This window comes from Nerophis ophidion, linkage group LG18, assembly GCF_033978795.1.
Source record: "Nerophis ophidion isolate RoL-2023_Sa linkage group LG18, RoL_Noph_v1.0, whole genome shotgun sequence".
In the NCBI taxonomy this organism is placed as follows: domain Eukaryota; kingdom Metazoa; phylum Chordata; class Actinopteri; order Syngnathiformes; family Syngnathidae; genus Nerophis; species Nerophis ophidion.
In genome coordinates this window covers 41,574,682-41,593,358 of record NC_084628.1, presented here as the reverse complement: position 1 = coordinate 41,593,358, position 18,677 = coordinate 41,574,682, and the positions used below count along the sequence as shown (strand labels likewise).

Below are 18,677 nucleotides of genomic sequence, written 5' to 3'. Positions count from 1 at the left end.
CTTTTTTAAAAGCACCCACAGTCTGAGGTGCCCTCAGGTGGTCGGGGAGAGCGTTCCACGGACTGGGAGCGGCGGAGCAGAAAGCCCGGTCTCCCATAGTTCATAGTGTAGTGGCTAATTTCTGTCCTAAATATGTTTTGGGTAACTTTCACCTAGATCAGGGGTCGGGAACCTTTTTGGCTGAGAGAGCCATGAAAGCCGAATATTTTAAAATGTATTTCCATGAGAGCCATATAATATTTTTTTAACACTGAATACCGTATTTCCTTGAATTGCCGTCGGGTATATAGTATGCACCTGCCTAGAATTACTGCCGGGTCTAACTCGTTTCGCCAAATAATTAGCATATGCCTAGAATTTCCGCCGGGTCAAACGCGTCAAGTCACAAGTGACACTTCACCTGTCATCATTTTCAAAATGAAGGAGGCGGATTTCAATAATTTGAAATCGCATAAAGGGAAGAAGATTAAGAGCTATTCAGTAGGATTTAAGGTCCAAGCTATTGAATATGCTAAAAAGAACCATAAGCAGCTATGTTTTATTAATATACCGTAGCTGCGTGTGTCAAATATGAGTCATTAAATGACTCCCGCCTCCTGGTGGTAGAGAGCGCTAGTGATCCTTCTTGCGACTACTCGGCTGCAGAAGAAGTGACAACAATTGTCAATTCATTAATTGCTTGCACTTTAAACATGGAGGATTACATATCAAAAATAAAACAGTTTTCTAAACTGGACTTTCAATCGAAGCAGGAGGTAATAAAGGAAGATCTTCAGCGAGAAGGAGAGACTTTTAAAACTGAAGAAAGATAAGGAAGATTTCTGTAAACAAGTTATCGATGCTTTTGATCAGAAGGAGCTGCGCCTGGACTTCATTTATAAGTAAAGGTAAGACCATAATAACCTGTTTTTTTATTAAATGTGCTTTTCATGATGGTATCCTTACATCACACTCAAATTTATAAGCGCAGGCCTAAATTTACCGCATGCCTTTGGTAAACACCGTCGTGAGAAGAGGTTTTAAAATAATTAGCGCCCCGCAACAATTCAAGGAAATACAGTACAACTAAAAGCGTGCATTTTTAAGTAAGACCAACATTTTTAGAGTATAATAAGTCTCTTATTCTTTTTAATAACATTGTTATTCTAAAGTTAACCAATAATAAATATAATACTTCTTACCATTATTGCAACATCCTGGACTAGTGCGATAGAAAACGGATGGTCGGATTAAAATGCATGAGAATGTTTTAAAAATGTTAACGTTATTTTTAACACTGATTACCAGCGGAATTATTATTTATCGTGTTTAGCAATGTCAGCTAAGATTTATCAGAGAGCCAGATGCAGTCATCAAAAGAGCCACATCTGGCTCTAGAGCCATAGGTTCCCTACCCCTGACCTAGATACATTGGGAAGGACACGAAATAAGAGGTCAAGTCACCCTGACCGAGTTGGGTGGGGGGGGTTTACACGACATGAGAGGTCAAGTCACCCTGAACATTGAACAGTTCCATACAACATTTTTCTCGACTTTAATTCGTTTAAGATGGTTTTACACTCAGAAACACATGTTTTCACTTGGCTGAATTTCCACAGCTATAGTACATCTGGATTATGTGAGAATACCAAAATCAAAATAGTGTTTAAAAAGGATGATCCCAATGTCATCAGACCTTTTGTTCTTATTGTGGTGAAACTAAAACACATGTAATGGTGGTTTCGGGTCGCAATTGTCAAGCTTGTCCCTGACAGTTTGACTATGTTTTAGTTTTTTCCTCTGCATTTTTCTTTGTTTCCTCTGTGTGTGTATAGTGTTTCCTGTCAGCGCTCTTACTTTGTTGGTTTCCTGTCTTTCTCCCTGAGTGCTGTGGCTGATTGGCACCTGACCACACCTGGTGTCAATCAGCCTGAGCCTATTTAGACCTGTTTTCTCCATCAGTCTATGCTGGATTACTGTCAAATATTGATGCTCGTGTCGTGTCGTAGCGGTAAGCTATATTTTGGTAGCTGTTTGTAGCTTACTGTTTTTTGTTCCCTGCTTCCAGTTTGTTTTTATATTACAAGTACGACTTCTGTTTTCCTGCTCGCTACCCTCTAGCTTCCACGCTAGGCCCTTTCTGTTTTTGCTAGCTTCCATGCTAAGCTCGTTTTGTTTTCTAACTCTCATGCTAGCTCTTTTAGTTTGTTATCCGCCTGGTGTGCGCTTTTTGTTTGTACCCTTTTGTTCGGTTTTGTCTTAGTGTTTTATTAAATCATGTTCTCCCATTCAATGCCTGCCTCCTTTTCTGCATCTTGGGGTTTGTCACAAACTAACTCTGACAGCAAAAAGGGGGCAAGCATAAGAAAAATGGAGAAGATTATTCGGAGACAAAGCTAAGAGAATAAGCAGAGATACAGGCGGAAGTAATTAATTTTAACCGCTTTGAATATGGTGACTGGTTTACTACGCCACCAGGGCGTTGTGTCCTGGGCATGACGTTAAAATGCATCCGGCAGTGGAGGCTCCTCTATGGGGGTCTTGGGGCATTAGGAGATGAACCCTTTACAACTGTTACCCCAGGTGGCCCATGGCAAAGGCCTAGTACCTGTCTGCCCCCTAGCCAGGGATACGGTGAAGACCTCAATGAGCGGAGCAGGCGGAAGACGGTAGATTTAAGAACTACCACAACGGCTGCGATGGCGGAGGAAGGCTGCAGCAGAAAAGGGTCCCCAGTCGTTTTGGACTCCATGCCACTGGACCCTGACCCGATTCTGTCAAGGATCGTGTGGTGACTGTTTGTGCACTACGTCACGCACAGGCATCCTCCATAAAAGGGATACACCCCTACCAGGAGGATCGTCATACTCGTTCGAGTGACCGGATTAACGGGAGAGTAAGTACATGTTGCTATTTTATTCTGTCAGCGGTGACTGATCAGGAAAGGGCTGGGAATCAGTTACAGTATTTCCTTGAATTGCCGGCGGGGCGCTAATTAATTTAAAACCTCTTCTCGATCCGGCGCTTACCAAAGGCATGCGGTAAATTTAGGCCTGTGTGTGATATACTGTAAGGATACCATCATGAAAAGCACATTTGATAAAAAAAACTTTACTTATAAATGAAGTCCATGCGCAGCTCCTTCTGATCAAAAGCATCGATAACTTGTTTATAGAAGTCTTCCTTATCTTTCTTCAGGTTTAAAGTGCAAGCGAGAGGAAAAAATAACGCTGCTTGTTGTCACTTCTTCTGCAGCCGAGTAGTTGCAATAAGGATCACTAGCGCCCTCTACCGCCAGGAGGCGGGAGTCATTTAATGACTCATATTTGACACACGCAGCTACGGTATATTAATAAAACATAGCTCCTTACTGTTCTTTTTAGCATATTCAATAGCTTGGACTTTAAATCCTACTGAATAGCTCTTAATCTTCTTCCCTTTATGCGATTTCAAATGATTGAAATCAGCCTCCTCCATTTTGAAAATGATGACAGGGGAAGTGTCACTCGTGACGTGACGAGTTTGACCCGGTGGAAATTCTAGGCATATGCTAATTATTTGGCGAAACGAGTTCGACCTGGTGGAAATTCTAGACGTGCGCTAATAAAAATAATATTTTGCGAAACGAGTTAATCCTGAGCCGGCGGTACTGTTAAGCATGCGCTAATTATTTTGCGAAACGAGTTTGACCCGGCAGTAATTCTAGTCAGGCGCATACTATATACCCGGCGGCAATTCAAGGAAATACGGTAATAGGGTTGGGCGACATATTGAGTTTGTAAGATACAAGGATATATTCTTAAACAAGATATGAATTAAGAAAATATCGTTATCGATATAATTCATTTCACGTTAAGATGACCAACTACCGCTTATTTGTTGTGTTCCTTCTTCTCCCCCTCATGGGCTACTAAATCCCTCCCCTTCCTGCTTCCAAGATGTGCTTGCACGTAAAAGAACATCCGTGATTGGTTGGTTGTTTACTGTGATGAGTCACCATTGGTTGAGATTAGGGGAAAACTTTAAGGACAAGCCAATCAGAGGCATGATAGAGCGGGTTATGGAACCAGGACCGAAAATCACAACAGACATCCCAAATGACGACGATAGAGTCGTAGAAGAGGGTGATTTATATATTAAAAAAACTAGTGGAAGATGGCAGCAGTATTATCGTCTTTAGAAAACGAGCCGTCAGAACAACGTGCCTGATCGCACTCGAAGCTAAAGCAAATACTTAGCATGGATTATGGACAAGGCAAAACTCACGTTACAGGTGCATGTAGCCAACACTTAGCATAAACTCCAAACAAGACATGAACCTACGTGACTGTTGCATACAGCAAACGATGACGCCAGGCTGACTAACTGGCAAAGGCAGGCTTAAATAATACCTCTGATTACTGCACGGGTAACAGGTGAGCATGCAAACTCTAATCAAAGACAGGTAAACATAATGAGCAACTATGGGAACCAAAACAAACTCAGAGATGCACAAACAGGAACTAAAGGAGTCCAAAACTAACAGAAAACACGGATCATGACAAATAGCTGCAAAAGGTGGACCGACATCATAGTGAACCAGCATTAATGGTGCCTTCACAGATGTGTAAGTTACCCATGCCTTGGGCACTAATGCACCCCCATACCATCACACATAACAGTCTGGATGGTTCGCTTCCCCTTTGGTCCTGATGACACAATGTCAAATATTTCCAAAACATTTTTGAAATGTTGACCCGTCAGACCACAGAACACTTTTACACTTTGCATCAGTCCATCTTAGATGATCTCGGGCCCAGAGAAGCCGTGGCGTTTCTGGATGTTGTTGATAAATGGCTTTGACTTTGCATAGTAGAGCTTTAACTTGCACTTACAGATGTAGCGACAAACTGTATTTAGTGACTGTGGTTTTGTGAAGTGTTCCTGAGCCAATGTGGTGATATCCTTTAGATATTGATGTCGGTTTTTGATACAGATCGAAGTTCACGGTCATTCATTGTTGGTTTCTGGCCATGCCGCTTACGTGGAGTGATTTCTCCAGATTCTCTGAACCTTTTGATGACATGAACCGTGGATGTTAAAATCCCTAAATTTCTTGCAGTTGCACTTTGACAAACGTTGTTCTTAAACTGTTTGACTATTTGCTCACGCATTTGTGGACAAAGGGGTGTACCTCGCCCCATCCTTTCTTGTGAAGGACTGAGCATTTTTTGGGAAGCTGTTTTTATACCCAATCATGGCACCCACCTGTTCCCAATTAGCCTGCACACCTGTGGAATGTTCCAAATAAGTGTTTGATGAGCATTCCTCAACTTTATCAGTATTTATAAAAAAAAAAAAAAAATGTTTATCAGTTTGAACATCAAATATGTTGTCTTTGTAGCATATTCAACTGAATATGGGTTGAAAATGATTTGCAAATCATTGTATTCCATTTATATTTACATCTAACACAACTTCCCAACTCATATGGAAACGGGGTTTGTATATCACTTTTTTGTCCATATCGCCCAGCCTGAACATGTTTTATAAATCACACTGCCATTCATGAAGCCAATTGACATTAGACACACTATTATCAATTATCACAGTAACACAAGACAAAGTGTGCCACTTTTAGGCTCAATTTTTGGGACGGTTCCCTTTTTTTCAACACTATATAATGGCTTATTGAATTTTGTGATCGACATTGACATTAGCATGTCATTCAATTTAATTGGCACCTATGTCAGTCGGTCTATAAGTTTGGACATCCTGCATACTGTATCCATGGCACACTTACTTCAAAGCACAGTAAAGAACAGTAGAGTAGAGTAGAAGAAGAAGAAAGCCGGCTAATGAGCAGGTGTGTTTGGGCGGCTATACCTCGTCTCTCTTCCTCAAAGGACAAAATGATAAGGCAGGGGACAATTTGTAGAGAATGGAGTAAATTAAAAGGTAGCATTCTCGAGAAAATGGGTTAGCGTGGCTCATCAGGAAGTGCTGCGTCAGCAACTTCAGTGTTCCAGGTTCGATTCCCGCTTCCCCTACGAGCGAGATAATACTGTACCCCACCTGCTCCCAGTGACACCCGCACTGGTTTAAATGCAATTCGGATAATGGATTTCACTATGTAAAGTGTTTTGGGTGACTAGAGAAAAGCGCTATATAAATGTAATTCACTTCCATTCCCATTTAAATTTTGTCGGAGGTTAACTTGTCGTAGTGACGTCGGCAAACCTGGTTGAGGTAGAGATTGAAACATTGTTTGATTTATTTCACTGGTTCACTTTCAGTTTTGATTATTGGTGTTACGCCTGTTCGGCATTGTGATGCCGGGTTCGATTCCCTCGAGGATGCGCCGAAAATTGAACACAGCAAAAGGTATGAACTAATGATTTTATTTAACAAAAGGTGCTAGAGAACAAAAATACCGGAGCTAAGAAAAAGCAAACGAAAGACGCTAGCATGAAAGCTAGGATAGACAAATGGTAAACTAAACTGGCACATAGGCACACAAAGGGGAAAACAAAACATTTAGCATGAGAGCTAAGACTGAATAAAATTGCGCAGCGTGAGAGCTCGTGAGAATAATACAGAAATTTGCATGTAAGCAAAAGCGCAAAGCAGACGTACCGTTGTGTAGAAACAAATTTGGATCCCAGACTGAACAACAAAAGATGCAGGCTTATATAAGGCAGGTGACTAGTGAGGACAGGTGTGCAGGGCCGTGAGAAACAGGTGACCGACTTAAACAGGAAATAATAGGATCAGACGGAGAGTGAAAATAAAAATGGAACAATAAACATGGAACAATAAAAATGGAACAATAAACAATAATATGTGGAGGATGTTGTTGATAAATTACATGTCAGTAATCACAGCACCATTTAAGCCTGTAGTTGCCAGGCAGTCAGCCTGGCGACATCACCCTCTACACACCATTGATGCCTGATTGCTCACTTCTTGCCATAGATTCGTGCCTTTCATGGCACAGTAAGTGTTTTTGTGTTTGACACATATCAATGTGTCTGCTAAATGTTACAGAAGAAAAAAAAATGTAGACGCTCACCCAAGATTAATTCTTTCCACGGCTGGCTTGATGTGGGCAGGTACCGCGTTCAGGTATCGGAAGGTGCAGTGCACTTCGCTGGGCGCGGAGCACACACAGGACGGGGGGCAGTCACCCCTCGCCGGCAGGGCGGCGGCCAACGGGATCGACAACAACAACAGGGTCGCCCAGGGGAGCGCACACCTCCGCAGGTACGAAACTCTGCAGGTGCTCATCGTGGATGTAAAACTTGTTTGGCCCTCTTGGTCAATAAAAATTAAAAATGCACCTAGGGAGCGCAAAGCAGAGAGCTGTTAAGGTGGAAACAAATTCACTGTACAAACATACATATATACAAACATGTACATATACATTCACTGTACAAACATACATACACACATACTGTACATGTACATTAACAGTACAAACATACATATATACATGCATGTACACATACAATCACTGAACAAACATACATATATACATACATGTACATATACATTCACTGAACAAACATACATATACACATACTGCACATATACATTAACGGTAAAAACATACATATATACATACATGTACATATACATTCACTGAACAAACATACATATACACATACATGTACATATACATTCACTGAACAAACATACATATACACATACATGTACATATACATTCACTGTACAAACATACATATACACATACTGTACATGTACATTAACAGTACAAACATACATATATACATGCATGTACATATACATTCACTGAACAAACATACATATACACATACATGTACATTAACAGTACAAACATACATGTACATATACATACACGTACATATACATTCACTGAACAAACATACATATACACATACATGTACATTAACAGTAAAAACATACATATATACATACATGTACATATACATTCACTGTACAAACATACATATACACGTACATGTACATATACATTCACTGAACAACCATACATATACACATACATGTACATATACATTCGCTGTACAAAGATACATATATACATACATTTATATATACATTCACTGTACAAACATACATATACACATACTGCACATATACATTAACAGTACAAACATACATATATACTGTACATACATGTACATATACATTAACTGTACAAACATACATATACACATGCTGTACATATACTACATTCACTGTACAAACATACATATACACGTACGGTACATATGGATATACAGTACACATACTGTACATATACATTCACTGTACAAACATACATATATACATACATGTACATACATTTGCTGTACAAACATACATATATACATACATGTACATACATTCGCTGTACAAACATACATGTATACATACATTTACATATACATTCACTGTACAAACACATATACACATACATATACATTCACTGTACAAACATACATATATACATACATGTACATATACATTCACTGTACAAACACATATACACATACATATACATCCACTGTACAAACATACATATACACATACATGTACATATACATTCACTGTACAAACATACATATACACACACTGTACATTTACATTCACTGTACAAACATACACTTACACATACATGTACATATACATTCACTATACAAACATACATATACACATACATGTGCATATAAATTCACAGTACAAACATTAATATACACATACATGTACATATACATTAGCTGTACATACATGTGCATATACATTCACAGTACAAACATACATATATACACACATGTACATATACATTCACTGTACAAACATACATATACAAGTACATATACATACATACACTCATGCATATAATCACGTTTCATCAAACATATACTAACGTTGTTGCCCTAGGGTAAACTGGCACACTGACAAAGCTTAACCTATAGTTACTATAACAATTTACAAGGTTAATATAGCTGGCTTTTCTTTCTTCCCCTCCATTTTTCTGCTTTATTTTGTATTTCAAGTTATCATTACATACAGCCGATATGGGCATCTACATCAATTATATGATTTGCCTGAGTAGCTGGACAGGACAAAAAAAAGGTGAAAACGAACAGATTTATAATTTTGTAGCACAAATAAACAATTTTGTATTTTTTTTTTTTTCCAAATGTTGTTCTGATTTTATATATAACTCCCCCAATGTATATATATAAAATATTAAAGCGAGCATAATGAAATGTAGTCCACTGTAGTTGCAATTCCACATGATGTAATACACATTCAATATTTATTTTCTTTCACCCTTATTTATGTACTTTTAACAGTCATTCCAGTTGTATATCTCAAGCTACCCTGCCATGGGAAAAAATAAATATGAGTAACACTTTAGTATGGGGAACATATTCTCAGTAACAAAGACTTAATTTAGAGTTATTTGGACACTAGGGGAACATATAAGGGTTAGGGTTACTAATAAGCAATAATTCTGAGGTTATTGAGGTAAGACTCTTAGTTAATGACTAAGAGTTGTATAATAAGGCCATGCAAAATAAGGCATTAATAAGTACTTAATAATGACTAAATAAGAGCCAATATGATACTAATTTGCATGTTAATAAGCAACTAATTCATGGTGAATATGTTCCCCATACTAAAGTGTTACCTAATTTACACATAATATATATATATTTTTTGTGTGTAGGGTATTTTTTATTGCTAATATAATGTGTGTTTTTTTTTCAAGACACTTTTATTTTGTTTGTGTTCACAAGTGTCTTTTAAAATATAAGTTGAACTTTAAATATGTTCACTTATTTTGGAGAGGGTATATTTATTTCACTATGTGGCCTACATTACTTTTTCTAACAGGCAGTGAAGTTCGACGTAAAAAAGTCAAATTTGACTGTTTTTTTACGTATTTTATTTGAAAAAATGCATGTGGTTTAAGTAAATGCTTTTTGTAATTCCTCATATTTAGAAAATACAGTCTTAGTGTAATTTTTGTGCTCCTCGTTTGCATTTTCGGTAACACTTTAGTATGGGGAACATATTCACCTCTATTTAGTTGCTTATTAAAGTAACAAAGACTTAATTTAGAGTTATTTGGACACTAGGGGAACATATAAGGGTTAGGGTTACTAATAAGCAATAATTCTGAGGTTATTGAGGTAAGACTCTTAGTTAATGACTAAGAGTTGTATAATAAGGCCATGCAAAATAAGGCATTAATAATGACTAATTAAGAGCCAATATGTTATTAATTTGCATGTTAATATGCAATTTATTCATGGTGAATATGTTCCCCATACTAAAGTGTTACCAAAATATGGATTTGCTTAATATACTACATAATGTTGTGGGAGAAAAAAAACAATGTTGATCTCTTACCATCCCCTCACAAGAAACCACGGCTTCAAACCACAGTTCAAACAAAAAAATCCCGGGGAAGAAAATGGTCCAAACTGGGTCCTAGTAAGCCTCCAGATAGAATCCCCAGATGAGTCCGCAGAGTGCGGATTGCATGTCTGAGGGTCCGCCTGAAGTAGAGAGCTCCTTTTGGTCTCCTCCGCCTCCCCCCTTCTTACGCTGCAACCTGCACAAATGTGGTCCCCGGGTAGCTGTGAAGTCCAAAGCATGTTGAAAAACAGCGCACATCTGTTGGAGAGTGCTGAAGCTTGCCAACATAGCGGAACCACCCGTTTTCTGCCAAGTTAATAGTAGCTGACACATGTGTGTCTATTTCTAAACTCATAGCAGGAATAAAAGCAGACATTCAAAATGAATCAACATTTTTATGAAGTATGATTTTGTATTTTAGCACGGTTGTCTTTTTATAAGGATATCAGAATGGACATGCCACCAATCTGTCTACAAAACATGAAAAAAATAGTAATTAGGGACCGTATGTCCCTTTGGGAAAGAGGACCCTATTGTATTTCTAAGGTTTTATTATTATTATTATACTGCCGCCTCTTTGAGCTGGAATTTGAACCCTTTAACATGCTTCAAAACTCACCAAATTTTACACTTACATGAGGACTGGCAAAAAATGCAATCTAATAAAAAACCAAGCCCCAAAACTAAAAATTGCGCTCTAGCGCCCCCTAGGAAAAAACACAGATAAAACTACGTAGAGACATGAAACAAAAACCTCTATGTAGGTCTGACTTAGACCTACATTTCATAAAATGATATCCTTCAGCAAAAATCAACAGGAAGTCGGCAAATACTCCTTCAAAACAAAAGTTTCCTAAAAAATTACATTTTTTTCTCCTTTAGCTGTAACTTGACCCCCTTAAAATGTTCCAAAACTCACCAGACTCGACAAACACATCAGGACTGATGAAACTTGCAATATAATAAAAAAAATAAAATAGTAAAAACTCAAAATTCCACTGTAGCGCCCCCTAGGAATAAAACACTGACAAAACTGCTCTTGGGAAAAAAACAGACAAAACTGCTTGTAACTTCCGGTAGGAATGTCGTAGAGACATCAAACAAAAACTTTTATGTAGGTCTCACTGAGACCTACATTTCATTAATTAACATCCTTCAGCAAAAATCAACAGGAAGTTGTAAATTACCCCTTCAAAACAAAATTTCTGGAAAAACCTGTCACCTTTTTTCAAACATTATCTCCTCTGAGCGCGTTTGTTGTGTCGGCTTCAAACTAGCACAGGAAAGAGATTGAACCCTTCTGATTAAAAGTTGATGAAAGAGTTTTTCTAACTGCTCCAGGTTTTGATTTTACGAGCCTTCAAAGAACTGCTGAGCTGATGCTGCTGCCGTCTCAAGATGGCCGCCTAAAAGCAGGAAGCACTAGCGTGACCACACAATGCAGAGAAGGTAGGTACTGTGCGGGTAAAGATATGTTGACTGGGTGAAAGAAGGAGGCACCAGTTTGACTCCAGGATACAGAGAAGGGAGGTAACGTGCAGGTAAAGACATGTTGTCTGGGTGATGGCAGGAAGCACCAGCGTGTATGGGTGAAAGAAAGAAGCACCAGTGTGACCTCAGGATGCAGGGAAGGTAGATAATGTGCAGGTAAAGATACGTTGAATGGGTAAAGGCAGGAAACACCAGCAAGAGTCGGTCCCGTCCATCGCTGCTTGCTGCGGGGGTTGCGGCTTGCAGCGGGGATTGTTCTCCCGGGATGCAATCGGACTAGACCAGTCATGGTTTGAAGGTAGGAACATTTTTAATTTCTACTCAAAAAAGGGTACAAACAAAAGGCGCTCGCAGCGGAGGTACAAAACTTAACGCAGGGAACTAAAAGCACTTTGACGTAAACTAAGGACAGAAAACAGAAGATGCTAACTTTGGCATAAATAAGGAAAAACGTACTTGCGGTGACGTGAGCAGGGCAGCATAGACTATGAAATTGCAAGAAGGAGTAAACATGGCATGACGCAGAGTGTGAAAACATCATGCAACAAACTACTGAAAAACCAGGCATGAATAATTCTGACATGATTGAAACAGGTACGTGATTCCAACACGTGAGACAGGGGAATCTAATGGGTTGCCATGGTGACAAAACAGGAAGCAATGGAGTCTTAAACAAAACAGAGCATAACTAAACAAAACATGATCACAAGACGCGAGACCAATATTTTGATACTTTTCGGTACGTTTCTAAATAAATGGAACCACAAAAACATGGCATTATTGGCTTTATTTCAACAAAAAATCTTAGGGTACATTAAACATATGTTTTATTATTGCAAGTAAATAAAGTAGTGAACATACAAGTCAACTTGTCTTTTATTAGTAAGTAAACAAACAAAGGCTCCTAATTCAGCTGCTGACATTGTGTCATCTATACACTTATTTTGTACACAATATTAAGGACAAGTGGTAAAAAATGAATTATTAACCTACTAGTTCATTTACTGTTAATATCTGCTTATTTTCTCTTTTAACATGTTCTATATACACTTCTGTTAAAATGTAATAATCACTTATTCTTCTGTTTTTTGATACTTTACATTAGTTTTGGATGATACCACACATTTGGGTATCAATCCGATACCAAGTAGATACAGGATCATACATTGGTCATATTCAAAGTCCTCATGTGTGATATTTCCTGAGTTTATAAACATTGAACAAAAAGACGATATGATGCCAAAAAATATCGACGTAATCATAGTGGTGTTGACTAGTTACGCTATTGTACTTGGTATCATTACAGTGGACGCCAGGTGTAGAGCCACCAATGGCATTTGTTTACAAGTTGTTGTATCATAAAGCCATGCAGAATAAGGAATTAATAAGTACTTAATAATGACTAATTAAGAGCCAATATGTAACTAATTTTCATGTCGTAGTGGTTTGTGTTGTGGTTTGTGCAGCCCTTTGAGACACTAGTGATTTAGGGCTATATAAGTAAACATTGATTGATTGAACTAATTAATGGTGAATATGTTGTTATATGTACTCTGACACATATTTGTGGATAAAATAAACCGGGGAGTCGACACGTAACTTTGGGATGACCTCGTGGAACTACCTTTCCTGACAGACAAGACATCATTGACCCTGACTTTCTGGGTTCTGTTTGTTAAAAAATGAAGGATCCAGCCTATCAAATTGTGAGTCAAGATAAAGTGCTGAGTCAACCTTCTAATCAGGATCTTAAAACTGGTAAAAAACTGGAAGAAAAGTCAAAGTCTGGCATGGTTCCATTTTTGTCCAAAGGTTTTAAAAGCATATCTATAAGAGTCCTAGTGGTATCCTCAAAACCGCTGGAGGGTCAGTGTATGCACATTGCAGAGGATCTTATTCCATCTGAGTTTGCTTTAAAGGGGAACATTATCACCAGACCTATGTAAGCGTCAATATATACCTTGATGTTGCAGAAAAAAGACCATGTATTTTTTTAACCGATTTCCGAACTCTAAATGGGTGAATTTTGCCAAATTAAACGCCTTTCTGTTTATCGGTCTTTTAGCGATGACGTCACCGAGGTAACACACCCGCCATATTCATTTTCACATTACAAACACCGGGTCTCAGCTCTGTTATTTTCCGTTCGACTATTTTTTGGAACCTTGGAGACATCATGCCTCGTCGGTGTGTTGTCGGAGGGTGTAACAACACTAACAGGGAGGGATTCAAGTTGCACCACTGGCAAGAAATCTGCCGCCAGACCCTCATTGAATGTGCCAGAGTGTCTTCACATTTTACCGGCGATGCTAAGACAGACATGGCACAGAGATGTATGGATAACCTGCAGATGCATTTGCAATGATTAAGTCAACGGAATCACAAAGGTGATTTTTGTTTATGTTGTTGACTTATGTGCTAATCAGACATATTTGGTCACGGCATGACTGCCAGCTAATCGATGCTAACATGCTACGTTAATCGACGCTAACATGCTATTTACCGGCGGTGCTAAGGCAGACATGGAACAGAGATGGATGGATAACCTGTAGAGCAGGGGTGCCCATTACGTCGATCGCGAGCTACCAGTCGACCGCGGGGGGAGTGTCAGTCGATCTCCAGCCAGGCTTTTAAAAAAAATAGACCTAAAAATTAGTGATCATCAATCTTCACCAAGACGTCACTTAAATGACATTCACGGTACCGGAGGGTCTTGTGAGATGACGCTGGCTGCTGCAAGATCATTATTATGAAAATATGACCGAGAGGAAGGCGAGAAACACTTTTTAATTCAACAGACTCTCGCGCCGTACCTTCCGTCAAAACTCTAAAGGCCGACTGCACATTTCCTATCTTCACAATAAAAGCCCTGCTTCATGCTGCCTGCGCTAACTAAATACAGAGTCTCGGAAAACTGGCGAGCACAAGCGATCCCTCAGAAAGCTGGCGTGCACATATCTTGTGCACGCCAGCTTTCCGAGACTCTTATTTTGTTAGCGCAGGCAGCATGAAGCAGGGCTTTTATTGTGAAGATAGGAAATGTGCAGTCGGCCTTTAGAGTTTTGACGGAAGGGACGGCGCGAAAGTCTGTTGAAATAAAAAGTGTTTCTCGCCTTCCTCTCTGTCATTTTTTCATAATAATGAACTGGCAGCAGCCAGCGTCATCTCACAAGACCCTCGGGTGCCGTGAATGTCAATCAAGCAAGCTACGGAATTTGCCGCCAATGTTTTTCTTTTAAAGTGTATGGAAGCTGGATGAATTAGATGCCAAAAACCAACCACTTTCATGTGGTATTGTACAGAAAGGACAACTTTTTTTCTCCTCCATTTGAAAATGTGGGCGTTATCATCATTACTGTCTGATTCCAATCAATGCAAGTCATCAGAATCAGGTAATACACCAACTTATATTCTTGTCTCCGTGAAAGAAAGACATCTATATGTGTTACACATGCTTGTATTATCATTAAACACATTTAACTTGTTTACAAAAATGTCTCTTTCATAAATAAATAAATATAAATGATATATATAAATGAGGTAGATCCCCTCGAGTTGGTCAATTGAAAAGTAGCTCTTTTTACTATTTACGCTAGCTGTATGTACATTTGAAACTAGATGCCCACATTTAATGCGAAACAAACACTTACTAATCGACGGATTTAAGTTGCTCCAGTGTCACAAGATGCGAAAGTCCTGATCGTTTGGTCCGCACATTTTACCGGCGATGCTAATACGGCTATGGGCCACTTCATTAGGTACACCCACGCTATGGCCGAATAGCGTCAATAGCTATTCGCTCAATAGCTTCAATTTCTTCTTCAGTTTCGTTTTCGCTATCTGCCTCCATAGTCCGACCATCTGTTTCAATACATGCGTAATCTGTTGGATCGCTTAAGCCGCTGAAATCCGAGTCTGAATCCGAGCTAATGTCGCTATATCTTGCTGTGGTAACCGCCATGTTGTTTGTATTGGCAGCACTGTATGACATCACAGGGAAATGGATAGTGGTTTTGAAGATAGCGAAAATAAGGCACTTTAAAGCTTTATTTAGGGATATTCCGGGACCGGTAAAATTTTGAAAAAAAACTTCGAAAAATACAACAAGCCACTGGGAACTGATTTTTATTGTTTTTAACCCTTTTGAAATTGTGATAATGTTCCCCTTTAAGATCCCAGCCATGACCATCTTCTCTAAAATGTTCACAACAATGCATGTCAAAGCCACAGGTCTAAAATCGTTTAACTTTTTGTGTGTGTGTTGTGTGTGTTGTGTTGCACATGTTTTCTATTTGTGTCTTGTGACCTCAGCATTTCTGAGTCACTCAGTTGTAAACTCTATCCTTGAAACAGAATCCGCCAGCAACAACCGTGCGTATTTGGCCTCCCCTAAACAAATTCCTTGATATATCTAAAATAAATATTGTTGTTATTTTACCGCCACCCTCTTAGTGTCAACAAACGAGCGCAACTTTGAACTGACACACACATTATTACATGGGGGAATACAACAGAGTGTTATATTCACTTTCAAGGACCAGAGGCTCTTTTCTTTGCAACAAAAGGACAGACGAGATCTATTTAAGCACAGGTTGAACTTTGAGCCACACTGCAACCACGGAGGAATAAGCAAGCAGATCAGATAACGTCCTAATAAATGTGTTGATGGATTGACAAGCTTCATTTTTATTTTGTGAAAGACACATAAGAGCTGAAATTGTATTTTCGGCAGAGTCCCGCTAAGAGCAGACATACGTTACAAGGGGGACAAGACGGGACCGCCAACAGATCAGCCACTTACGGCGCTCCTTAAAAAGGAGAGAAAAGGGTGACATTGGGAGAGGGGGGGGAGTAAAAAAAAATAGCAATCCAAGGCTAGACCCTCAGGAGGGGTCCAGACTGAGTCCAATCCAATCCACTTTATTTATATAGCACATTTAAACAACAATAACGTTTCCAAAGTGCTGCACAGCCATGTTAAAAGCAATATTAGTTCGGGCTCCAGTACTCTGGAATGCCTTCCCGGTAACAGTAGAAGCATTTAAGTCTCACCTTAAAACTCATCTGTATACTCTAGCCTTTAAATAGACCTCCTTTTTAGACCAGTTGATCTGCCGCTTCTTTTCTTTCTCCTATGTCCCCTCCTCCCTTGTGGAGGGGGTCCGGTCCGATGACCATGGATGAAGTACTGGCTGTCCAGAGTCGAGACCCAGGATGGACCGCTCGCCTGTATCGGTTGGGGACATCTCTACGCTGCTGATCCGCCTCCGCTTGAGATGGTTTCCTGTGGACGGGACTCTCGCTGCTGTCTTGGATCCGCTTGAACTGAACTCTCGCGGCTGTGTTGGAGCCACTATGGATTGAACTTTCACAGTATCATGTTAGACCCGCTCGACATCCATTGCTTTCGGTCCCCTAGAGGGAGGGGGGGGGTTGCCCACATCTGAGGTCCTCTCCAAGGTTTCTCATAGTCAGCATTGTCACTGGCGTCCCACTGGGTGTGAGTTTTCCTTGCCCTTTTGTGGGTTCTTCCGAGGATGTTGTAGTCGTAATGATTTGTGCAGTCCTTTGAGACATTTGTGATTTGGGGTTATATAAATAAACATTGATTGATTGATTGATTAAAAAACAATATTATGCTCCACCAATGACTGATAAAACAAAAAATAAATAAAAATAAAAACAATATAAAAACAAATATGATTAAAAACTATTTTAAAGGGTAAAACCAATTAAAACACTAAAATAGAAATCAAAAAGTATAAAAACACAGGACAACAGAGGACCACACAACTCACGTAGTGTTAAAAGCCAAAGAATAAAAGTGGGTCTTAAGACGAGACTTAAAACACTCCACTGTGGAAGCAGTTTGAACATGGAGGGGCAGAGTGTTCCAGAGTTTAGGGCCGACCACAGAGAAGGTCCTCTCTCCCCTGGTCTTAAGTCTGGTCTTGGGCACCACGAGCTGGAGCTGGCTCTCGGACCTCAGAGATGAGGTCCGAAATATATTGAGGTGCCAGTCCATGTAAAGATTTAAAAACAAACAGCAATGTTTTAAAATCAATTCTAAAATGAACAGGGAGCCAGTGCAAACTCTGAAGAATTGGGGTTATATGCTGGCGTTTCCTGGCCCCTGTTAAAAGTCCTGCTCCCGCGTTCTGGACTAACTGCAACCGGGAGAGAGCGTTTTGGCTAACGCTAGCATGAAGTGCATTGCAGTAGTCCAGGCCACTTGAAATAAAAGCATGCACGACGTGTTCAAAAAGGTTAAAAGATAAAAATGGTTTAACCTTTACTAAAAGACGAAGGTGATAAAAACACGATTTCAAACGCCATTGACTTGTTTGTCTAGTTTAAAATCGCTGTCTATAGTGACGCCAAGGCTGGTGAGTCCAAGGAGAAAACCTCACATAGCATGGCACATATTAAACATGGTACGTATAATCACATCAACTTGCAACAGAGGGGGTGGTGAGTTGAGGCCCTGGAGGCCGGATGCTGCTATAGAGCACTACTCAGCCATCCACAACCCCAGAGGAATTAAGCGGTGGTGAAGGCGTTGATTTTGGGGGTGGGGGGGTGTGCGTGCATGTATGCCCAATTAACTTGGGAGAGATGTTGAAATGTTTTTGTGGACTGGGGCCGAGCTCAAAGTTGGACACTAAGTGTTGTTGAAAAAAAGGAAGGTCGAAAACGTCCATCTTTGAGGAGTCCTCAGGGGAGTTCTTCAGAACAGCCTGTTCCTGATTGCATCAAGGCCATTCGAGGGAGTGAAATCGTAGATTAAGAAGTTGTTTTTCTTCGAGAAGACA

At 39.6% G+C, this 18,677-nt stretch overlaps 1 protein-coding gene across 1 annotated transcript in view; it reads right to left on the bottom strand.

Annotated features, from left to right (window-relative positions):
* The window catches only part of igsf10 (immunoglobulin superfamily, member 10), a 37,197-nt gene extending 26,601 nt beyond the window's left edge, over positions 1–10,596 (bottom strand). Inside the window, exons 1-2 of the mRNA XM_061878131.1 lie at positions 10,366–10,596; positions 7,031–7,298 (exon numbers count right to left, since the gene is read on the bottom strand). Of these exons, the coding sequence (XP_061734115.1) occupies positions 7,031–7,245 (215 nt within the window). The 5' untranslated portion in view covers positions 7,246–7,298; positions 10,366–10,596. The remainder of the gene's footprint in view (positions 1–7,030; positions 7,299–10,365) is intronic.
* Between the last annotated feature and the right edge of the window lie 8,081 nt (positions 10,597–18,677).